The 24,608-nt window shown below is 51.1% G+C and overlaps 1 protein-coding gene across 3 annotated transcripts in view; it reads right to left on the bottom strand.

Annotated features, from left to right (window-relative positions):
• Positions 1 to 24,608, bottom strand: part of GRIK4 (glutamate ionotropic receptor kainate type subunit 4) — a 456,420-nt gene that overhangs the window by 317,321 nt on the left and 114,491 nt on the right. For all 3 annotated transcript variants that reach the window (XM_082339798.1, XM_082339799.1, XM_082339802.1), the window contains one exon: positions 2,359 to 2,490. In XM_082339798.1, the coding sequence (XP_082195924.1) occupies positions 2,359 to 2,440 (82 nt within the window). In that variant the 5' untranslated portion in view covers positions 2,441 to 2,490. The remainder of the gene's footprint in view (positions 1 to 2,358; positions 2,491 to 24,608) is intronic.

Here is a 24,608-nt window from a genome sequence, read left to right as displayed (position 1 = left end):
CAGCCATCTACTCTGAGGCTGGAGGTTTGGGAGGAACCCCGGAAGAATCAAGTGTGGGGAGATGTGACCCGTGGGAAGTGGGGGAAGCAGCAGCAGCCCCTCCCCTTCCTGCGAGCCTCCGGAGGACTTGGGGGACCCGTCGCCATCAACGCTGGTCCAGCCCATCTGTGTGGAAGGCTGCCTGCCGCTAAGCACAGCTACTTGTGTTTTCTTGACCTACTTCTCCTCCCATCCCTGCCCTACTCCACATCCCCTCTGGAGTCCGTGTAATTAGCACCTTTCCATCCATAAAGCTCCTGGCTCCCAGGATAACCAAGGAGACAGCAAAACAAGCCCTGGCATTGCTGTTTTGGCTTTTCTTTACTTTCCTCTCTCTTTGTTGACTTCACTCTGCTTCCTGGCCTCTGTAGATTAGGCCCAGTCTGACCTTGCCAGCCAGCAGGGCCCCTGGCTGGAAATCAGCTGGACGTGGCCTGGCATGAACCAGAACGAGTGCCAGCAGAGAGGACAGAACTGGACAAGCATTGTTCCAAGTGTGGGGATGGGAGCTTGAGGGTCCCTTTGAAGCCCTCCACTGTCGCACAGCAGGCCAGACAGGGATCTGTCAGCTCCACTTTCTGCTTCTCTCCCAGGGAACAAGTGTCAGGAGAGCCGAGGCCGCGAGGAGCTGCCAATTCCGGCTCAATCCCTTTCCGCTTCCCATTAGGGACAAATGGAAATTGATGGGTTACCGCTTTAGCCACTCATTTAGAGGAGGAGAAAACCTCACAGCAAATGCTGAATAACTGGAGGCATCTTATAAATTAAGCATCTTAAGGATATGAACCGTTTTACATTGCTGCTAAGCACAATTATATTAGGTTTTGAAGTTTCAGTAGAAGTGAATGGGGAAGAGGGAGAGAAGATTTTGTTTTTAATTCCTTTTTTCAAGTATGCAGAGTGGTGAGCCAAAGGCAGGACGAGGGGAAGAACTGAGTCACTGGTCCTTGTTTCTGATTCCAATCAGCGGCCACTGCACATGCACAGAGAGACGTGCCCATGTACCCACGACGGAACACGGAGTAACTCGGGGACCTGCAGCTCAGCCTCTGGCCCACGATGCCTGGCCTTGCCAGGGCCTCCTGACCACCCACACCACGATCATGCCAATCTCTGGGACCTCAGAACCAGTCCTAATTGCAAGTAGAGGAATTCAGGAGCTTTAGGCCAAGTCCCTGGGATTCTGCATCATGATCTTCATTCTAAATCATCCTCTAACCCTTTCAGGTTCAAGTTTAGGATCCTGCCTCATTCACAGGATCCACTTTCCCCCCCCCTTCCCACCCCAGTCTGGGCAGAGGGGCTTCAGGTGGGCCCCCGTCTGGATAACTTGCCTGGTGTTTCGGTCCCTCTAGGGCTGTTACCTAGCCTTGCCCGGGGGTCCTGCCATTGGACTGATCTTCTTGTGACCAACACAACCTGCCTGGATTCCTCACTGCTGTGCCCCACCTGTCTGTCCACAATGACTCCCTTCCCTATACACATGTACACACCCCAATCCCCGACACCCCACGTCTATCCCAGGCCATCAGATGACCACACAGTGTCTGCTGGACTGGACTGTGTCTCCTTGTCTCTGCAGCTGGGGCCACATCCCCGGGACCCGGACCAGCGGGCAGTGGCCCAGCTGCAGTTAAGGAGCTGTGCTCAGCCTTGGAGGTGTTGGGGGGCAGGGGAGGCAGCTGATTTCTCAGGCGCTCCCGGACCCCGGAAAGAGCCATGTCTTCCGCCAGGCACGGGGACGCTGATGGGGCCAGTGGCGGCAGTGCCTGCCCACACCCAGAACGGGCACCCCCATGGCAGCAATGACAAGGGAGGGAGCTGGTGGACACATGCCATTGAAGTGCCCTGTCCTTCCTCTCCAGAACCAGGGTAGGGCGAGCAGACACCAAGGCAAAGGCCCTGCCAAGCAGCTGGGTCAGGGGCACCAAGAACACTTCATCGGAATGCACCCTCCAGGAAGCCTTCTTGGATTGATCAGAGGAGAGAAGAGATGATCTCTGCTCTGCTCTCTAGCCCCTGGATTTGGAAGCCCCATGGCCATTCCCACCCTCCTTCACCTACAGCTGTGACCAGCTGAGTCCATCACAGACTGCAACAGGCACTCAGCATCTTTATTCTCATCACAAGAGGAGCTGGGCAGCTTGAGCAGATTGTAGCTGTCAACCTGTCGGCTGCCCCACCACCACCACCCTTGCCCCAGCCAAACTCAGGGAGGGCAGAGCGCAGGGTCAGATGTCCCCTGCGGACACCTGGGGTGTGGAAGGGGCATCGCCCAGGGCTGGGCTGCCCCCAGGGTGCCGTAGGGGCAGCACTTACCGATCCTCAGGGAGTGCGGACTGCAGGCGACCATCACGAGCCACGTGGGAAGCAGCACCAAAGGCGCCGAGACGCGGGGCATCTTCTATAAATCCTCATGGAGCCCTCTGCTGGTCTGGGCATGACATAACTCTGCGGGAGAGCAAGGGAGCATGTGAGTAAGGAGTCCTACGCCCCTGCTGGGAGCCACCTCTCCGGCCCAGTGGCCCGAGCTACCACCCAGACAGCCTCTGAGGGGAGGACCAACACTCCCTCCACGAATCGCTGTGCCTGTAGGGGAGCTCCAGGCCGGCTCCAGGCCTCTGTCTTTCCTGCCTCTGCCCAGACTCACAGAAGCCTCAGGTTCTAAAGCCATCTCCCACCCTGACCGCCATCAAATCAGGGGCAGGCGGGTGTGACTGTGGTCGAATGATTCATAGGGCTCCGCTTTTTAAAAAGTGTCTAATTGGGGATGAAAACTTTCATCTGCTCTTAAGAACAGGAGCCACGGGTGAGCAGAAAAGGAGTGGGCGGGAAGGTTAGGCCATCGTCCCGGACATATCGCATGCCCTGCTCTCTGGGGAGTGATGTTGGGGAAGTGATGGGTTCCAGCCCAGCTCCTCCACTTGCCAGCTGGGTGGCTTTTCTCGGTCACTCAACTCCACTTCCCCTCAGGTAGACCTGGCATAACAACACGTGCCTGGATGGGTTGAATTGAGGCCGAGGAGAACACAGGAGAGGCCTGGCCTAGAGCAGAGGCTACACAAATGTCAGCTCCTCCCTGGCCCAGATGGGAGAGGTCGCTTCTCAGCAAATACTGAGGGCAGAAGCGCACATCCCAGGTCATCAGCTGGTTTCCACATCTGCAGAAAACTAACCCCTCCCCATCCTTCCTCCACCAGGCCCTCTCCCTCCTGAGGCTGGGGTCAAAGCCAGAACCTTGAAGGAGCTGCCTCCCTGCAAGGCAGCATGGGTATTGTCCCTCCCTGAGACCTCCTGGCACCCTGAGATCAGAGTCTGCAGGCTGCCAGCCCTGCCCCATCACTGGGGTGAGGGAGGGGCTGGTGAATACGCAAATATGCTAAACCCAGGTCACCTTTAGTTAGGAGACTAGTATTAAAGTGATTCATCCCCCCACCTCTAGACAGACAATCCAATAGAAAAATAGGCAAAAGACTAGAACAGACACTTCGGTAATGGTATATCAAAAGCTCTTGGAGCACACTTGAAAAGGTATTCAGGAAAATGCAATTTTAAACTGCAACGAGGTATTATTATACACCCACCAGAATGACTTAAAAAAAAAAAAGATACTATTAAGTGTTAGCAAAGATGTGGAGCAACTGGAACTCTTCTACTGTGTCAGTGGGAATGTAAGTCAATGTAACTGTTGTGGAAAACTGGTCTATTAGAGCTTTACACATACCTTAATGTCCAGCAACTCTACAATAGGCATTTCCAGTAGAAATGCATGTACACACTCACCAAAGACATACTAGAACGTTCACAGCAGCACTCTTTGGGTTTCCCCAAACTGGAAACTAGCCAGATGTCCAGCAGCAGAATGGAGAGAGACATTGTCCATTCATACAATGGAATCTTATATGGAAATGAAAATGAACAATCAACAACTCCATGCACCTGTGTGGATGAATCTCACAAACGTAATGTTGAGTGGAAGAAACCAGGCACAGAAGAGTATTTACAGTATGATTCTATCCATAAAAAGTACAAAAGCAGACAAAACCATTGTGTGCTGTACGAAGTCCAGCTAGTGATGACCCTTGCAGGCAGGTGGTGACTAGAAGGGGACACAGGGGGTCTTCTAGAGGTGCTGATGACATCCTGTTTCTTATTCCAGGTGCTGAGCAAAGTGTGCTCAGTTTGTGAAATCTCGTCGAGCTGTACATATCTGATGATAATGCTCACTTTTCCTTATGTGTGTTACACTTAGTAAAGGTTTTGTTTTATGACAATCCCCCCTCCCCACAGAAGCTCAGTGTTGCAGCCTGACCCCGTGCCTCGCAGCTTCCTGCACACAACTAGTTCCCTCTGCCTGGAGCGTGCTCCTCTCCCCCCGACCCTTGCCATGTGCCAGGATCGGGGGCCTCTCTATGCCATCCCAGCAGCCCCTAGTGCTGGGCTCAGTGCCAGCTTCTCAAGGGCCAGGACTGTTTCCAGTTTACTGCTGTATCCCCAGAAGTTACTTATACACAATAGGTGCACAGGAGATATTTGTTCAATGGATGGAGGGCCTCAAGCCACTGCCTGCTATAAGGAGACAGAGGAGAATAAAGGATAAAGGATTGGACTGCTGTACACCTGAAACTAACAGAACATTGTAAATCAACTATACTCCAATAAAAATTTTTTTTAAAAAAAGGATAAAGGATTGGAGCAAAGGCAACTCTGCTGTTGGCAAATCAGGCCCAGAATCTTTGCCCCTTAATCCACAGGTACCGATGCAGGAAGAGATGAAAGCAAACACAGTCTCAAGGGAAGCTTGGCATTCTTACTCGTTATGGGTAAAGTCGACTGTTCAGTGACTGTCTCCCCACTAGAATTCAAGCTCGATGCATGTGGGACAGGAACAGAAATCCTGTTTGTCTGTCTTCTCAGGGCCCAGAACAGTGCCTGGCATATATTACAGCTTCAATAACCATTTGTTGAGTGGCAAAATGAATGGACTGTCAAAGAGGAAAGAACTGTAAAAACCTGGCTAGGCTATATAAAAGTAATACAAAATATAATCATTTCTGTCAAATGCCTTCCATTTATGCCCAGTCAGCCCGCCGCACAATAATTATTATGCAGACCGCTAAATAGGTGTCAGATTAGCCTGTGTAAATTTTATTTGATGACAGAACTACACTTAATCCATGCAGGCCTGACAGCCATTGTTCATGGCCCTGAAGGCTGGCTGATCCTGGAGACCACATGTAAGGACAATGGCTGAGGTCTTGGGCTGCTCTTGGATACAAAGATGAGAAATAATCTCCCCCCAAACCTTACAGGAATAAAAAGAACCATCATGTCACATGTTTGTAAGGCTCAAGGGTTTGCAAAAGTCTTTCCATAGTCTTTATCTTATTTAATCCACAGAACAAGCTCTATTATTGACAAGGAAGCTGAGCTCAAGAAAGGTGCCTAGCTCAAGGTCAACAAAGCCGTTACGAGGCAAAGCCAGGGCTAGCCAGGGCTCTGACTTCGCTGGGTATTCTGTCACTTACCTATCTGCATATGAGAGCAGATCATGAAGCTTCCAGATTCTTTAACAAAAAACCCAAAGAAATTTGAGGTCTTATTTTCAGTTTAATGTTTAGATGAATCTGGTCTTAGAACCTAACTGTGCAGCCTTTATTAACTGAAAATAATTTAATAATTTAGGAATAAAAAAAGAAATTTTCTAGAAGTAGAGCACCTAGACCCTCTTCCCACTAACATCACCCCTGGTGAGTTTCACCTCCACCCACGAGTTATTTCCACCTGCATGGTGTGGCTTCTAAATCAGCATCTCAAGCCCAGAATCAAGCCCAGAACACCTGCACTGAGACGGCTTCCTCCTGAAATCTCCAGCTGGATTCCCCACAGCATTTCAGACACGCCTCATCCTAAGGAGGAGGTCTCCTCTCCCCGGCTCCCGCCATCTGCTTCTCCTCCTACGTCCTCCTTCTTAGTGGGTGGCACCACGATCCACTAGTCACCCAAGCCAGAAAGCTGAGAGGCACCCTAGAGCTCTCCTCCCCACATCTACTCAGTCAGCAAGTCCCAACAGCCCCGCCTCTATCACCACTGACCCGCCGCAGTCCAGACGTCCGCCAGCAGCAACCGGGACTCTGCAACAGCAGCCGTCTTGGTCTCCCTCCCTCTGGTCTTTCCCTCTCCGTTGGTTCTCTGCTGAGTGGCCAAGGGTTCTTACCCAAATGTGAACTTGATAATGACATACCCCCGCCCCAAAGTCTTCCATAGCTCTCCACTGCATTGGGATAAAAAGCAAATTCTTAACTCCAACAGATAAACCCTTCACGATCTGGCTCCTGCCTTCCTGTCTCTACCACCCACCCCACTGCACCGGACCTTCCGCAGAGCTCCCTCAGCACCCACCCTTTGCCTGTGCCCGGACTGCAGTCTCACCCCCTAATTGCCCGGAAACTGTGTCTTCCAGGCTCACCACATTACCTCCCCTCTGAGGCTTTTTGTGATCCCTTTCCGATCTGCTGCCACCACATTTGGAACATTTGACATTAGGGCACACACCCTGCTTATGACGATGTTGCCTGTCTCCCCACAGAACTGTCAGCTGTGATGCAGGGGCCGTGCCAAGCACCAACACACTATCCGGCACACAGTAGGTGCTCTACTAATATTGGCTGAATGAAATCAATGAACAGATGGTGTCAAAAAGGCATTTTCTGAGTTTACACCAAGATGAAGTAAATTCCCAGTCTGGGTTGTACCTTGTGTATATTCACTGTGGTTAATACAAACAATCTAAGCAGACAGAATGTTCTAGATCCAGGCAAAGGGTCATCACATCAATATATGTTGAAAAGGGGAGGGAAGCATTTACTGCCCTTTTCTTCTGTGCCTGGGGCTTGGACTGATGGTCACAGTTAAGGACATGGGTTTGAGTCCTGCACTGCCATGTAGTAGCTGTACACCATGGGCAAGTGAGTTAATTCTCTAAAGCTTGATCTCCTCATTTGTAACATGGGAGTGATAAAAGTACCCTCAAAGAATCATTATGAGGAATGAGGATAAAATGTGTATCCCGTGCTGCTCGAAGTAATTAACTGTTCGTGACTATTATTCTAACCCTATAAGATAACACTGCATGCCCACTTCACAGATGTGAAGGGTGAGGCTCAGGGAGGCTCGGTCATTTATCCAAGGTCATGCAACTAAAGCAGTAGTGCTGAAGTTCAAATTCAAGAATCTAACCGTATGCAATCACAAATCCCAGCCTCCTTCTTCAGCTAGAGTTGAATGTGGAGGCACTGACAGAATTGAAGTCCAAAGTGGGCATAAAAATATGGCTTCTGATTTCTGAGGGTCTCTGACAGTCCCCAGCTAAACAGAGCCGGTCTTCAGTCCTGTGCTTTAGGTAACTCAAAAGGCAGAGAGTCTAAAAACAGAACTTTGCCATGCAACTGAGGACGTTGTTCTTGACATCCTAGGGCAGCCACGACAATGCTAACAAGTGCAGATTAAGGCCCGACGTGGAGGGAGGCCAGGTCGGATCTGCTGTGGTCCTTATGGAGGGAACCTCCGGAGCAGCTCCACCCCTCAGGGCCCATTTCCTCATTGGTAACATGGGAAAATATCGATGCCTATCTCACAAAGTGATGAGCACCAGGAGAGCAGGGAACACATTAGAATTTTCCACCTGCGTCACCAGTGCCTAGCACAGGCTGGCCCATAGTACGCACTCAAAAAGTATCTGTTGAAATAATGAAAGAATCCAATCAGGTAATATATGTGGAAAAGGCTCTGTGGGCATGAACTATTTCCTCGTGAGTTACTTTCAGAGTCCTTGCCCATAAGGAACGTACAGTCCAGGTGCAATTCCTCCACCGAACAAGCTCATCTCTCCTGCTCTGAACCTCCAGCCTCCACCTGCACAGGCAGCACCTCACCGCACGCTGATCGCATGCTGCCCCGTGAGCGCTGGAAAGACGTGCTGCGGAATCAGACTGGGGGTCGAGGCTTCTCAGGTCTCATCTCTGCTTTAGCATTTACCTGCCTGGGATGTTTCTGGACCCAAACACCAGAAATCAGAGGTCCCCGCTTTCTCCAGAGGGGGAACCTAATTTCCATTTTTTCAGTATCTCAAGACTCCTCAGCTTCCTCAAACTAGAAGATCCGCTCACGTCTCTTTCAGACCTCAATGTCTCTGACTCTCTCTCTGGTGCTTGTGTTTTGAATGAAGCCCCATGAGGACAGGGCCTTCTCCCTCTTATTCACTGCTACACCCCCAGCACCTAGAACAGTGCCCGGTGCAATGCAGCTACGAACAAACATCGACAAATGCGTGAACGAACGAATGAATGAATGGCTATTTAACTTTGTACGTATTTATGCCCTCTCTCTACTCCAGACCATCCGCTCCTGGAAGGCCAGGGAGCATCTCTCTCAGGCATGCATCTTCCTGACACATTTGCTATGATGCTTATCCCGAGGAGAAGCTCCACGAATGCGTGCTGACTCCCGACCAGCACTGGTTAACAGGCACCTCCAGCAACAGCTCCCTGTGTTCCGCGGTGAACGGCGTCTGGACTCAGTTGTGCTAGATGGCCTCTCCTCTCCTGACTTGTCAACAGTCCCTCCGCTGGTCTCTCTCGCCGCCATAGGGCTATTACACCATTAATCGTGATTTTCCAGGGTGGCTCCGAGAGGAGGCTGACAGCCACCAGACAGTGCTTGGTGGCGGGAGGACAGAGGAAATCAGAGGGGCAGCCAGATTAATTACAGGTTTTCTCTCGGCTCTAGGCAACAAGATCTTGATTACTCCTCATGACGCTCCAGGCTCCTCAAGACAAATGGACGTGGGCTTCTCTGCTCTTCTGACTACTCTGACAGAGAGAAACTCGCAACAGCAGCCAGCAGCTTGAATGGCATATGCAGGCAGTGGGATGGCCAGGGCAGAGGAGCAGCACCCCAGGCCCTGTGGCTTCCTCGGGGAGAGTCATCCTCTGTGACCTGATACAGCCGGGCAGTAGGCATAAGCATCCTGTCTCCCTGGCAACAAGCATGCGATGCCCAGACTCAGATCCTGTCCTGGGAGTCAGGGGCCTAGGTGTTCACTAGCTCTGAGCTGCTCTGAGCCTCTCTGAGCCTCAGTTTCTCATTCTGTAAAATGAGGGAATCAGACCAATGATCTCCAAGGTTCTTTTAAGCTCTGAGATTCTGCATTTCTAGGAATTGTACTTTATGATAACAGATAACATTTACTAAATATTTACTTTCTATGTGCAAAGTACTATTTTAGACCCACTGCTCCTCAGAACGCTGTGAGGCAGACCCTCATTCTCCCCCTCAACCCTGGCAGACAAGGATCCCAAAGGTGGAGAGGTCAAGTGGGACTTGCCAAGGTCACATCGACAAATATGACCTTGAAGCACAGGGGCTGGTCCTGCCCAGGTCTGACTTTAGGGGAGGACATTCAGGGAGCAGGGCCACTGCAGGTATCTGCTAGCACTCAGGACATGCGACTAGGGAAGCTGTTCCCAATTCTCGGGCACTAATGAGTGAGCCATGGGGGATCCCCAGTCTGTCTTCCTCTCCAAACCACCTCCTGTGTATATTTCAGACCAAAGCCCTCAATCCACCTCTAAACAATGTTCCCCTTCCAGGGGCCAGAGCAGACGTCTCTGGTTTCCAATCCCGGCTGTCACTATGCATCTTTAAGTTGGTTACTTAACTTCTGAGAGCTTCACTTCCACAACTATAAACCATGGGTGATGAGGCTTCCCTTGAAAAGCTGTTGCAAGAGATTTCAGGTGTAATGCAATCAGTGAATGCAACTTCCTGTCGCTCTCTCATCCCATCCTAGGTACCCTAGACCGCATCCACATCTTCTCCCAATGAGACCACCTGCCACCCCTCTTGCTAATATTAATCCACAGCCCTCTCACCTCCAAAATGCTGCTCCAAGTCAGCCCCATCCAGAAGCTTTCCCCGAAGAGTCAGCCGTCCTTCCTCACTTAGACTCAGCATGGCACAGGAGCAAAGGCAGGGGCCGGACATGGAGAGCCGTGTGACCTGGGGCCCATCTCTTAACCTCTTGGGGCTTCCATTTCTTCTGTGAAATGGGGAAATTACACTCCCACCATCTACCTTACAGGGTTGCTAAGAGGCTCAAAGGAGACAATGGCTGGAGAATTACTTTGCAGGTGAGTGAAGTGCTTTCTAAGAAAAATGGTGTTTGTTGTTCCTTTACGCCAGACTGGCCAAAACATATAAATAGACTTAATACTGCTACATGATTTACACTTCATTCATTCAACAAATATTTCTATTGTCTACTGGGTGGCAGGCAGTGTCCAGGCCCTAGGATACAGTCCCTGCCCTGGTGGAGCTTATAGTCTAGGGAGGAGATATTAATCCATATCCAGGGAGCTAGATGCCATAATGACAAATGATAGAGGAAAAGTACAGGCTGCTATAGAGGGTGTGGCGGGGTCCTCATGTAGCCGGAGGGGAGGGCTTTGCTGAGGACGAAATGTTTGACTTGAGTCAGCCAGCTCCTTTGAAGGGGGCAGGGGGGAGCAGGGGGGAGCAGAGCCAGACAGAGGAAATAACACAGCACAGGAGACCAGAGGCTCTGGTGGGAGGCAGCGCCATTAGTGTCGGAAATGGCAGGAAGCCCACGAGGATGGAAAGCCGAGAGCATCTTCTCTACGTGTCTGTTGCGCTTATGTAAGTCTCTCTCATTAGGCGTCCCCAATCTCTCTCTGTCCCCAAGTCCAGGATAAGGCTCTGCATCTAAAGCCGATTACCATCCTGAAGCTCGTGCTGGACCCAGCATCCTTCACAGAAAAGGTGAGGAGGCCACAGCATCCAAATCTCCTCTCTGCCACAAAGGAGGTGGTTAGAGGTGAGAAGATAGAGAATTAATCACCAGTCGAGGTGAGCCAGGAGAGGTGGGAAGAGGACCACTGGGTCGGATGGGGAGGGCAAGACTGGCTCTGGACGATGAAAAATGTCCCTGGCATTTATCTGAGGCCACCGGGCTGGGCCCTGGGGAGCCAAACTCCTAGCAAAGACCATGTGAGTCGAGGCTTTGAAAGAAAACAGCCCAGTGCTGGAGCCATTTGTAACACATTTAGAGCAGAGAGACCTTGCAGGAGCGTCCACAGAGGAAGAGAGAGTGAGTGGGGAGAAAGATGCGGAGAGAAACTGCTTTTAAGGACAGCATTCTAATTACCTCCAGATAAATACAGCCCTCCCTCCCCTGCTCGGGATCTGTCTGGGTGTTTGGGAGGAAAGGGGCTGCCTGCAGAAGCCTTGGAATGAGGCTATGTACACTGCAACCTTCCATAAGGAGATGTGGGAAGAGCTGGGTTATGCAGCCTGGAGAAGACAAGGATGGGGGTGGGAGATGGATCTGAATTTAGCCATCTATAGCCGGAGATGCGGTTGTTGTAGACTCACAGATGATGGGATGCAGACAATCTCCAGCCTCACTGAGGTCAGAGCCAGAGGAAAGTGCCCTGTTATTGATAAGGAAGCAAGTCCTGGCCTGAGAGCATCTGGGTCACAGCCACGAGCTCCCTTCCCTTGGCCTGGCTCCATCTCGCCCACACGGTCACCTCATGTACACACGGGCCTTTTCGGTGGCTCAGACATCACTGGCAGAAAGTAAGGTCCTGTCCTTTTTTTTTTTTTTTTAACTTGATTTTGGTTGCACCGGCTCTTATGCATGCCGCAACTAAGAGTCCACATGCCGCAACTAAGAGGCCCTGTCTTTTTAAAGTCCCAGCCAGAGCAGGTGAGAAGGCAGCTATCCCAAGGTTCATGTATTCCTCAGGGAGGCCCAGGACTGGCCCCTCTCCCCCAGCACTCCCAGGGGTGGGAGAAGGGCGGGGGCAAAGAAGGTAGGAAAGCTAGATATTGCACAACAAAGATCCACAGCAAAATAAGTTGGTGTCCCCTTCAGATTGCAAAGTGATAGACTTATTCCACTGGTGTCACCCAAGCGCAACACAACCTCTGGGAACTGACTAAGAGCCCACACAGGGTCCCCTTCAGCCCTTGCCCGCACCCAGCTCCATCAACGCTGACAGCCATCTGCCTGCGAAAGGCCTGGCACCAGGTTCTGCGTGGGGCGGAGGACAGAAACTGCGGCTGGCCAGCTGCCCCCTGCAGAGAAGGTTCTAGAACTGCAGTTGGGGTAGGAGGCAGACTTGCTTTTCATTCTGAAGTGTTCTCTACTGTTTGCATTTTAAGCTAAGAGGTTGGATGGCTTTTTCAATTAAGAAATCTAGTTAATAATTTAAAAAACAATATAGAATCCCAGCTTTCTCAATGACTGGCTCCAAGACCTGGACCTGTTACTTAACCCCTGAGCCTGGGCCCCCTCCTCTATAGAGGGAGGCTAATCACACCTCGGGTTCAAGTGCTCAGTGACCGCTGGGCCTGCTCAGGTCCCTCACAGCCTCTCTGGACCACCCGTCACTGGTCCCGGTGCTCTGGCTCCCAGGAGAGCAAGAGCTGAGCCATTGCTCAGAGGGGATCCTGGAGAGTGTTCCCGAGCTGCAGTCCCCTCCCAGCTACAGTCTAACCCCAGCACCTCCTGTCCCGCTGCCTCCGCGGCTGCTGCCCCCAAGTCTACCTGCAGCTTCCATGCTTACCCACCCCGCCCCCCGACACATTCAAACACATTCACAGCTCTGGTTCTTAGCAGGATCCCAGGTCCTGGGTGAGAGGAGGGTCCTCCCTTGGAAGGAGAGATGGGGAGGAGGATGGGGGGCCCGTCTATGTTGAGCCGATCTCTGAGGGGGGGCAGGGATACAGACAGCACCCTCTCCAGGAGCGACCCTAGGCTTCTGCATTAGTCACAGGCCACAGAAGCTCTCACCCAGCCTGTCAAAGCCCCATCACCTTTCCTCTGTCGTGGCCTGGGGATGTCACGGAAACCAGAGGCAGAGCCAGCAGAGTCTTTGGGTTGAAGTCCGGAGGCTGAAGGCTTTTCACCTCCCTGTGCACATTCTCAGGGTGACTTTCAGGAAATCCTTGACTTCCTTAGCTTAGCAAAGGGGCTGTCCCTGCACTCAACACTTCCCCCGCCACAGGGCCCTTGGTGAAGGGGCACGTAAGCATGAAAGCCCAGCTCCAGCTGCCAGAAGGAGAGAGACAGGCTGTGAGTACCACTTGGGTGGGGCACACTTCCCAGATCCTGGCAGCCCTGCTGCACTGCGCCAGCATCTCTGCACACTCTGGGCCCACCCGGCTCTGTGCTGGGTACTAATGGGCTGTGAAAACTCTCAGATATGCTGACTGCCCTCAGGGAACTTACTGGAAAAGTCAGATGTCCTCGTGGGAAAAGTAAGTTAAGCAGCACACCTGTAAACTCATGATGCAAGAAAGCAATGGAGCAGCTGTTCCAGGGCCAGACAGCCTTTGTCACCAAATGGGAAGAAGTGCTGGGAAGACAGAGGCAGAAAGGCCTCCCGCGGCCCGGAAGGTTGTAGTAAGATTCTTGGAAGACGCTGGACACACGCTGAGCCCTGAGGCACGTGCTGCGCAGGAAGGGAGACCTTCCAGGCAGTCACTGCGGAAGGCAAGAGGTGTCCAAGGACAGTGACCCGACCAACTTGGCAGGAGCACATGGTGCCTGAGGGGCCCAGAGAGAGATAAGTGTTGGGGTCAGATTCTAGAAGGCTCTGAATGCCAAGGTTAAGGAGCTTGGACTTTATCCTCCAGGCAATAAAGTGCCACTGAAAGTTTCTGGGCAAAGGAGGGCCAGGACCGGAGCTGTGCCTAAGGAAATTGATGTGACCAGGGTGTGCCAGGTGGCCTGGAGAGCAGAGAGGCCAGTTAATGGGTACTTAGCTGCGTGTGAGGGGATGTGAACGCAGGGAAGCCGACCCTGAAGGGAGTGGACCCCACACGGCCTGAACATTAGGGCCCTAGATTTTCCCACAAACAGGAAAAGAGAGTCTCTGAGCAGCCAAGCGTTGGATCTGCAAGGAAAGCAGAGTCCCAGGCAGCTCCAGAAGCAGCCTCAGTAGGACGTGGGGCACCACATATAGCACCAAGCTTGGATGGGGCCCAGCCCACATGCTGGGCTCTAACGGGAGTGATTCTAGAAAAGTCTGGACTTGGAGTCAGAAGGCCGGTGTTCCAATCTGGGCTTACCACCCGTTCTTTGCACGACCACGGTCAGGTCCTAAAATCTCTCTGGGCTTCGGTTTCCCAGAAAATCGAAAACATGCTACTTGCTCTGTCTTCTCCACGGGGTTGTTCAAAGATCAAAGGGGACATTATATGCGACCCTTGTTTCACTAGATTTTGCCAACTGTCAATCATGTTTCAACAATCAGAAAGTAAGGAAGGTGTTTTTCCTAAATCAGACGTCTGCGGTTGTTTAATTCTACCCTCCTCCCCCCTCACCCACAACATTTCATTCCCTGTCTTCTGTTCTAGAACATATGTCTGACTCCCCAACTCTCAGATTTACTGAACGGATGAATGATTTACCTTTGTTTTCTGTAAAACTACTAGGACAATGTTTTCCACCTAGTTGGAGCTCAATAAACGTATGATTGATTAATTAATAAAAGTGAACCTAAGGAGGGTGTTTTAATCCTACTCATCATCCCCCCACTCAGTGATTCACCTGAATATCTTAAAGAAAATAATTAGGATGTCAAGTTGGAGATCTCTCCCCTGCCCCCACCTCCATTCACAAAACTTCACATCATTCATCCCAGAGGAGGGCAGGGTAAGGCAGTGGTTAGCAGCACAGGCTTTGGGCCTGCGTTAGACCGAGATCCCCGAGTCTGGGCTCTGCTACTTACTTAGCTATGACCTTGGGCAAGTGATTAACCTCTCCAAACCTCAGTTTCCCCATCCACAAAATGGAGGAAATGTTAGATATTCCTAAGGTTGCTTTCAAAGATTAGCTGCGATCTTAGCAGTACGCCTGCAAATAGCAAGTGCTCAGTGACGGTTCTGTTACTGAGACTATTGAGAGCTCTTATTATGATGATTGCTATTATTGTCCAGAGCCAAATCACCATGATTTGGGGGGGACTGTATTTGGGTACAGATTTCCCATTAGTGTGGATGATTGTGCGTACTCTGTGACTGCCAATAGTTCAGCCTCTTATCGCTTTCAACTGGAGAAAGCAGATCCGGACGAGCTTTGAAATGCCTCACCCCCCAAGCCAACCTAACATCCTGCTATCAACTGGCATCTGGGGCTGGGGGGCACTGAGCTGATCAGTCGCCCTTATGGTGCTAACCCAGCGTTAATGGTGCAAGTGAATTACAAACAAGGCCCACCTGCCATGCTCAGCAACGAAACCCGGCAGGAGGGTAATTGCCCGCAACTGGAGCACAGGGGGACACAGCAGGCGCGGAACACATTAAAATGTGGAAGAGCAACATCCTAACACTCCTTCTCCGCTCAGGCCCAAGGAGAAGCCAGCAGGCCAGGGGAAAGGAACGCAGGCGCCAGATGGGGAAGGTTCCAGAAGAACAGCTCTTCCAGACGACCACAGCTGGCCGCCCAGCCCAGCTGAGGGCAAGGGGAGAGCACCCGGGTCAGCTCCACGCAGCCTGGTGTGCCCACGGGAGCCTGGAGGCCAAGGAGGTCCAGCATCGCTCTGGGCCGTGGCCGGGCGTCCCACCCCACAGGAAGGCTCCCTCTTTGCTGTGAACCTCCCCACCCAGGAGTGACTGGGGTAGATAATGGCCTCGCCCAGGCTGGTGGCACGAAGACCAGTCACTTGTTCCTTCATTTGTTCATCTCCATGCTGAGTATGCATTCACTAGTCATCAGCTGCAAGCGGAAAGAAAGCTACTATGACACAAGACGTTCTTTCAAGGGGAAACAGGCACAGACATCAGTCGCCAGGCACAGGCTGGGAAGTGCAGTCACAGAGCCAAGGTATAAGGCAGGGCTGGCACGAGGCAGAGGGCTCTCAGTGCTGCCCAGGCATGGTCGGAAAGAGACCCTCACACTGGTCTTGAAGGATGGAGATACACACCCCATACATGCATATACTATATACCACATGTGCATATACATACACATACACATATTTCCTCAGGTTGTAGGCATCTAAATGGGAAACATGCGGCCCAGGGCTCACACAGCTCCACTAAGTTCTCAACACGCTCTGAGACCAAAAGGAAAAGGACAAACTCAGGTACACAGCAGACGGCAGTCCTTGTCTTTGACCATCTTCACTGTCTACTGCAGGCAAGAAAAAGGCTAACCCCTTCACCTTCTCCCTCACAACTGGGGAGGTTTGCCAATGACCTGGGAAGTGACTTTGTGGTCGGACTTTCCACCTGGCCTGCTTGAAAGAACAGCCTTCTTCCTCTTCCTCCTCCTCCTCCTCCCCGCCTCATGAAAGATCAGACCATGGAAAGGCGCAGTGACACTTCAGGAAGCCATCAGAGTAGCAGGCAAGTGCATTACCTCCGGAAGGCTGGGTTCCAATCCCATCTCCTTCATTTACGAGCCATGATCAAGACATTGACCTCTGAGCCTCAGGTGCCTCATCTACAAAATCCTGATAATCACTGTACCTACCTCACAGGGCTGTTGGCAGTTTTAAGTGAGAAATGCATGTAAAGTGCTTAGCACAGGGCCCGGTACATAGTTAAGTCCTCAATAAATATATTCTAAATATTCTTCATGATGGCACCCCATCCCTGCTACCTGGAAGCAAACAGCTCTGCTGAGTTCGACCCACACATTTCATCCAGCAGAGAGCATTTCATCACTATTTCATTCATTCGACAAGGATCGACTGAGCACCTCGTGTGTGGGAGGCATGAGGTCTTGTGTAAAAATACAGGGTCCTTGTCTTTGAAGCATCTATGAAGGATAAGAAACCCACTTGTGTCCTGCCGAACTGTATACACATGCAGTCGTACCCATGTATATTCACACACGTCTGTGCACACACAGAACCCCTGCCCTTGGAAACCCATCATCTATTGATACGTTTAAAGCACTATTATCCCCATTGTAGGACGTGATGGTTATTAAAGTCTAGGCAGCAGACAGCACAGGAATAATTATACTCTGTGTTCTGGAGGCGGAAACTGAGGCTCAGAGAAGATACATGTCTTGCCCAAAGACCAGGGGAAGGGCGTGCCGGGAGCCAACGTTACTGGGCTTGCACACGCCATGCGTGTGCGGGTGAGCCGGCCCCTCCACGTGGTTACTTCATCAAGTCCCACAACAACCCCATGAGGCCTGGGTCTGGGCCCTCCTGCAAAGATGAAGAAACAGAAACACAGCAAAGTAATTTGCCAAGGATCACAAAGCCAACATGCGATGGGCCAGGAGGCAAACGGTTTTGTCTGCCGCAGGCCCAGCAGCCTGTGCTCCGATCGCCAGCAAACACTGGTGGCGGGCCTGAGTGCACCAGGCATGGCGCCCTGCCAGGCAACGCCGGGTCCTCTCGGTGCCCCGCGCACCCCCTGCACGGTCCCACTTTGGGACCTAGAACGTTCTTCCCCCAGAAAAATTGACACACGCCCTCTCCTTCTTCAGGTCTTGACTCAAATCTCAGAGTCTCAGGAGCCTTTATCCTCCCTGCTCTACTTTCCCTTTCTTTACGCAGCACGCACTGCCTCCTAACGTATATAATTTACTTATCCATGATGTTTCTTATTTGCATGGGTTGCTCCTACACATGCTTGCGAAAATGTAAGCTCCCGAGAGCAGGGATTTTGTCTACTTTGTATTTATGTATTGGGTCTTCATTGCTGCCCACGGGCTTTCTCTAGTTGTGGAGAGCGGAGGCTACTCTTCATTGCGGTGCGCGAGCTTCTCAGAGCACAGGCTCAGTAGTTGTGGCTCACGGGCTCTAGAGCACAGGCTCAGTAGTTGTGGCACACGGACTTAGTTGCTCCGTGGCATGTGGGATCTTTCCGGACCAGGGATCGAACCTGTGTCCCCTGCATTGGCAGGCGGATTCTTAACCACTGCGCCACCAGGGAAGCCCCATCTACTTTGTTCTTTATGAATCCAAGCACCTAGAACAATGCCTGCCATGTAGTATGTGCTCGACAGATGTGCTGAATGACTATGAGAAACACGTGAACAGTAAGTGGGGACTGAGATTAAACACTCACAGTGCTGACTAAGGCTGCGGCCACCAGGAGTCTCCCAGGTCTGCTGGGGGAAGGGTGGCCTCAGGAACATGTAGATTCGACACCTTCCTATTGATCAGAGACAGGGGCAGCATTAGAAGCATCCTACTTACAGTGTTCTGACAGCAAACAAGATGAGGTGAGAAGGACATCAGAGAATTTCAAGGCATTCTTGTCCTGGATTCAAGGAGAACCCAAGGCCGCCACTGGCTGCGCCTGAGCCCAGCTGAAGGCGGGGAGCCAAGCTCTGCTTATCAGCACATCCTGAAGGAGGGGTGGGAAGGGTGGGTGCTCACAGCCTGGAAAGTTGAGGGAGGCTAGGAAAGCACAGCCATGATGCAGAAGATGCATCCAGAATCTCGGAGCCGCAAGGGACCTGGGAGGTCACCTAGCGCAGGCTCCCCCCCTCACAGATACCAAAATGAGGCTCAGAGACGGACAATGACTTCCTCGAGGTCAAGAATTTGTGCCAGAGCAGGTTCTAAAACCCGAGTCTCCTGGCTGCTGGATCAACGCCCTTTTCATGGTAGGTAGCACTTACTCATTAAAATGTTTCTGTTGGTTTTGTTTTGTTTAACTGTCTTCCACAAATCAGCTCTCTCCTTGGTAGTAGGGACACAAGACACTGTGCAAAACAGATAAACACACAGGTAGCCATCAAATAACACCAAGTGCGTGGTGTTATCATGGAGGAAGTGCTGCCTGGTTGCCATGGGAACGTTGGGAAGGGGTCCCCAAGCCAGGCCTCGGGGGGGGTGGGTCAGAGAGGACTCCTCAGAAGAAAGGACATCTAAGTAGGAACCTGAACAATCAGTTGGGATCAGCCAGAGGGAAGGGGAGGGGTGGGAGAGGAAGCAGCACATACATGGCCTAAAGGGATAGGAAATGGGGACCTTCAGGGATCGGAAAGCAGTGAGAGCTGACACCCATATGGAGGCAGGACCTTGTCATCCAAGGCTTTGGCAGCCATGCTAAGAAGTGTGAATTTTATTCTAAGAGCCATTGAACGGTTTTAAGTAAAGGGGTGACGTAATCAGAATTATAAAAAAAAACAGAAAGATTACTCTGAGTACAATTCAAAGATGGTTTTAGAGGGGTTGCCTCTGGAGTCTGGGAGATCAGTTGGATGGCTGATGTAGAAGTCCTGACAAGAGATAAGGTGACTTGAAAGAAGACAGAGGTGGTGGGGGGAGAGGGGTGTTTGCATGTGAGACCTTTTCAGGAGGTAGAGTTCACAGGACCTGGTGATCTGATGTGGATCATGAAAAAATGGGAAACCAGGATGACTTCCAAGGCTTCCAGACTGGGCAACTGTGCAGATGTTGGTGCCACCAGAGCAGAGACTGGTGTGGAGGACAGAGGAAGGAAAAACTAGAAGAAAAGGACAGTAAGCCCAGAGATGCCAGGAGCATCTGTGGTGTGGATGTCTAGCAAAATGAAGAGTATGAACACCAAGCCCCTGGAATCCTTCCATCCAGACCTGACCTTGCTGACCTGAACTCCAAGTTCCCCTTTGAGCCCCTGTCCATGGTGCTGCTTATTCAGCCAGGCCGTACTTCACAGACTGTGACTTCTTCCCCAGGGGCTGACCCTCTGCTCTTCAAGGTCAAGGGGTCACCTCTGAGAGGGAGGATGTTAAGAACGACACCGAGAGTTGTTTCTAATTCCTGAAAAAGGCAGGCCTCTGCTTTTCATGCCACTTCAGAAGACAAAATTGACAGGCAGCACAGCATGTTACTTAACTTCTCTGTGCCTTGGTTCACTTATCTGGCAAACGGGGTTTAAAAAAAAGTGCCTCTTCATAGAGTTGTGAAGGCTAAATGAGTTAATATTTGTTAAAGAAATTAGAAGAGTGCCTGGCACATAGTTAAGTGCTACCTAATTGGTAAATTAGTAAAAATGAATGCATAAGATGAAGATTTAGATGCCATCACAGGAAGCATGATAGACTGAGTTGGGGGAGGTGCACTTCTGTAGGCAAAGGGGAACCAGGAGAAAGAAGGAGCATTCTGCAGTTTAGGATTTAAGCACTCTGGCACACTTCACTAGGAGAAAACCTGGGCTGAGTCAAATGAATAGATTCAACCAGCTTTAGCCTCAGATCCTGCCAAAACATAATTATTCTGGGTGTGGATCTTCTTTAAGAAGTAATGTTTACTTCAAAACACAGCAACTGCACCCCAAATGGCTTTGATGTATGTGGAATTTGACCAGCCTCCATTATATTAGGGGAGGTAGTCCTGTTTTACGCATCAGGCTCTCTCTAAAGCACCGAAATTTACAGAACATTTATTATGTGGTTCAGCAAAAGGTGTATGAATAAAGAATAACCTGCTCAATCAACACTGCTCAGCCAGGGAGCCCAGGAAGCTACTCACTCTGCCTGTGATTTGCCAAGCGCCAATGGGGGGAAAAAAAAAAAAAAACAGAAAAGCCCATCCCATCAGGGCATCCTGACATTGCATTTAGACAGGCTCATGTTCCTGCTTCCACTTTTGTTACTTGCTGGTGAAAACAGTACAGCCCAAACACAAGGTCACTCATTTCCCTAGACAGCATGGGCTCCATGCCTATCTGGTTCTCCTCTGTGCCTTGCTTCTGGAAAGGAGAGGAAAAAGATTTGTTCATGTGTCTGGTCCCCCTCTTGCCTCCTGTCTTTCACCTCCCTCCCTTCCTGCATCTTCTCTTTCACTTCTATTTTTCATGACTCTTCCCTCCCAGCTGACCACCAAACACCTATGTCCAGGGAGGCCCGTGGCATCAGGGTCCTCAGATACAAAGGGGGCAGAAGCTCATTTTGCCTCAGCTTGGCGTCTGGTGTCTGTGAAATGCCAGGAAAAGTCTGATCCTGCCCAGCCAGACACCTCTGACCATGGGCCTGGACTCCAGTCCCATTCTCAGGGAGCCCATTCTCTGGGCTCAGGTGGAGCCCAGAGTCCAGAGAGCAATACTCTCTCTAGGGATGAATCCTAGTTGGTCCCCAAGGACCCCCAGCACAGCTTTCCTAAGCTGCTTTTCTTAGATGTCAAGACCAGCCCCAGGCAAAACTGTGATGTAGGCAAGATTTGTTCATTCATTCATTCAACCAATGCTTTTGAGAATCTACTCAGTGCCAGACACTGGCCTAGGGCTGAAAATATCATGGTTCAACCTTCCTGCCCTCACAAAACACTATAGAGTGCCATGGGGGGCAAACAGAGGGGCACCTAAGCTCCCCTGGGGATTGGAGGTCAGAGGAGGGTTCCCAGGAAAATACCATCTAACATAAAAGACAAAAAAGAGAAATAAAAACATGTCCAAGAATATTTAAGGCATCATTGTTCATGAGAGTCAAAAACTAAACATCCAAATGTCCACCAACCATAGAATCAGTAAGTGGTGGCATATTCAGACAATGGAACACAGCAATGAAAATGAACATTCAATGGATGAATCCCACAAAGAGAGTGTTGAACAAAAGAAAGCCAGATACAAAGACTCATGCTGTATGGTTCCATGTTCATCCAGTTCCAAAACAGGCACTGGGAGTCAGGACCGTGGTCAAAGCGACTAGTTGGGGGCCTGAGAAGGACAATGGGGTGCTGCTTCTCAATCCAGGTGCTGGATAGAAGGGTATGTCTACTTTGTAAAAAGTCAAAGCTGTATACTTATGATTTCTTCATTTTTGGGGTATATTTGATAGACTTCCGTGAAAAAGTTTACATTAAAAAATTTTTAAGAGATAACCTGGCACAGCAGGGGTCCTGCTTGTCCTCAGTGCCCTTGGCTCCCCTCCTTTGCTCTCTCCCCATTATCACCCAACCTTATGCCCCTCCCACCCTGCAGTCACATGGGACACCATCAGATTAGTTAATTCACACTAAACTGTCCATGACTAACAGCAGTTACCCCTCCCTGGGGATTTCTGCCTTAACTCAAAATAGTAACTACAACGAGACAGCAGAAGTTGGAGACGTTAAGTGATGGGGTGTGGGCACGGCCCTAATACACTTCAACGCACCCTATGCCACTGCTTAACCTGAAGCCCTATGACATGCTGAGCCTCTTGCCTCTTCCTGGAGAGTGAACAAAGGGGGTAAGGCAGCTGGCCTCCTGGGTCGCAGCGGGGAGGCAGCATTTGGGCATCTAGACCCTGAACTAGGACTCTCAGGGCAGGTCAGACCCAAGGTAAGGCTAGGTGGAGCGACAGAAATGTAAAAATGCTCGGGGCAGAGGGGAGCTGGCGGAAGACGTGGGTGTGACCGTACAAGGCTTGCCAGGGCATCTGCAGTTTTACAAACTGCCAAAGAACCAACAGGACTTTGACCTATGCCTCCCAATTTACAAAGCTGATTTACTGTGCTTTGGGCAGCTCTGTCATGTTTCCAAGAATTATGCAAATAGTTCTCCCATTCTGAGCAGGTGGGGAATTGCCAGGTTTGTAACTTCACAGGCAGATTACCTCTGAGAAAAATTCACAGCAGGCAGAGCAGGAACCAGACACATTGTAGGGACCATGACCTGAGGCTTTCGCAGGGATTCTTGGCCACACTGGCGGCCCCCTGCTGCCCTCCCATCTTCTTGGTCCCAGAGGGGAGAAGGGGGTAGGAAACTAATTCCTTGGCTACTCAAGGTCCCTTGGTCTCACTGGTCCATTTTCCCCTGGGCTTTGCTCCCGGCTGCTAAGGCTGAGCTCAAAGAGGCACGAGGGGTGGGGGGTGGGGGGGTGGAGTCCCCATTTCCCTTCCCCAGGGAGTCAGAGATGAGAGGTGACGCAGTCTGGCCACCTGCTCCACCCACCTGGTGGCTCCATGAGCTGGGCAGGGAGCCTGGCAGGGAGGAGGGAGAGATAAACCCCTGGCAGTGGGTCTCATGAGAGCTCCGGAGATGAACCTCTTTTCATTGTCCTGACTCTGCCCCCTCTCTCTTTTCAGTTCCCAACCCGCTGTCTCCAGATCAGTGGGTTTTCCAGATGTAGCAACAGGTCCTCCGCCTGACAGACTCAACCCTGAATGGTCCCCGGGTGGGGGACGAGGTGCCTCTGGGGAAAGGCTGGCAGGCTGGGAGAGCCTTGTGTCTGGAAAGGCTCTTTCCAGAAAAGCCAGGGCACGGCCCTGCAGACAGGCTGTGCAAAAGGCTAACCAGGGCGAGACCCTTTGGGAGGAGGAGGCTCTGTGTTAGAGGCAAGGCCCTTCCAGGCTGCCTCTGCTGCAAACGGCCAGAAGGAGGGGCTCTGGTTTGAATCCCAGCTCCACCCTCTATGAGCTGGGGGACCTCAGTATGGCCCCGGAATGTAGTAGGGGCTCAGGAAATGTTAATTGTCAAGTTCGATGACTCATATTCTAACCACCTTAGAGTGACAAAGAGAGAGAGTGCCACCAAACACGGGGCACCAGGGTCCACTTCCTGCCCTTTATCAGGTGGCTCACAATGTCTCAGGCACCACACCGGGCACTTTACATACATCATCACTCTTAATCCTCACACTAACTGAAAGGTGGGTCTCAAGAGCCCCCTTTTGGAGACGGGGTTCAGAAAGTTGCCGCTGCTGCTCTGACATCACACAGCCCCCGAGTGGAAGCAGCAGGATTTGAACCTACGTTTGGCCGCCTCCGAGGTCTGCACTGCAAACCACTGCACCATCCCACCCCAGCCCGCACTTGCTCAGAGACCCTCAGCTGCAAAGCAAAGAGGTTTGCAGTGACCTTTTTGCATTTCCCATGAGTAGATGTCCTGTAACTGAGGCTCTTTGCTCCAAAAAATCTCCAAGCCCAGCCATGCTTTCTCTCTGCCTCTGCCGGGCTCCCCCAGCAAGCACCGAGTCACCGGCAGAGAGAAAACAGAGGTTCACATAGCGGCTCTCAAGGCCCACTCCCAGGGGCCATCTATTACTGACACAGCCCACCCTCTCTCACCTAGGGAATGTATCATTTTCATTTCCCTCTTGAAAAAGAGCTAAATCAGTATGGTTTTAATGCTGAGAATTTAACTTTATTAATAAACAATAAAAGGTAAAAGCTTCTCAGGTCCCTGATTGAACACCATCAGTGACAGGTGCAGCAGCCTAACTCCAGACCAAGTGTGATGTGCTGAGACCTTCTAAGCCAAAGGATTTTAACACAGATACATGCAAGTGCACACATATGCTCATGTGTACAGAGGTCATTCTGGAGAGAGGGGCCCCTGTCTGCAGGGAGCCCCCTTTGTCCCAGGAAACAGTTCTCTCTGCTCCTTATACAGAAGGGCTGAGAGTCCTATGAGGCCTGGCCCTGGAGTAACTGCCTCCCTGATTTAGAGAGCTGTAAAAGCTTGATTTGGACTCAAATATTTAAGCACTTTAAATATGCCGATAATGATAATTACCCTGCTGATGGCATTTCATCTTAAATGAAGCTCCACGGCAAGAAGACTCTGAAATCACTGTCACCCAACAGACAATGCTCTTGGTCGAC

Source organism: Balaenoptera borealis (assembly GCF_965194805.1).
Source record: "Balaenoptera borealis genome assembly, chromosome: 11".
NCBI lineage: Eukaryota > Metazoa > Chordata > Mammalia > Artiodactyla > Balaenopteridae > Balaenoptera > Balaenoptera borealis.
This window is presented reverse-complemented; position numbering and strand designations above follow the sequence as displayed.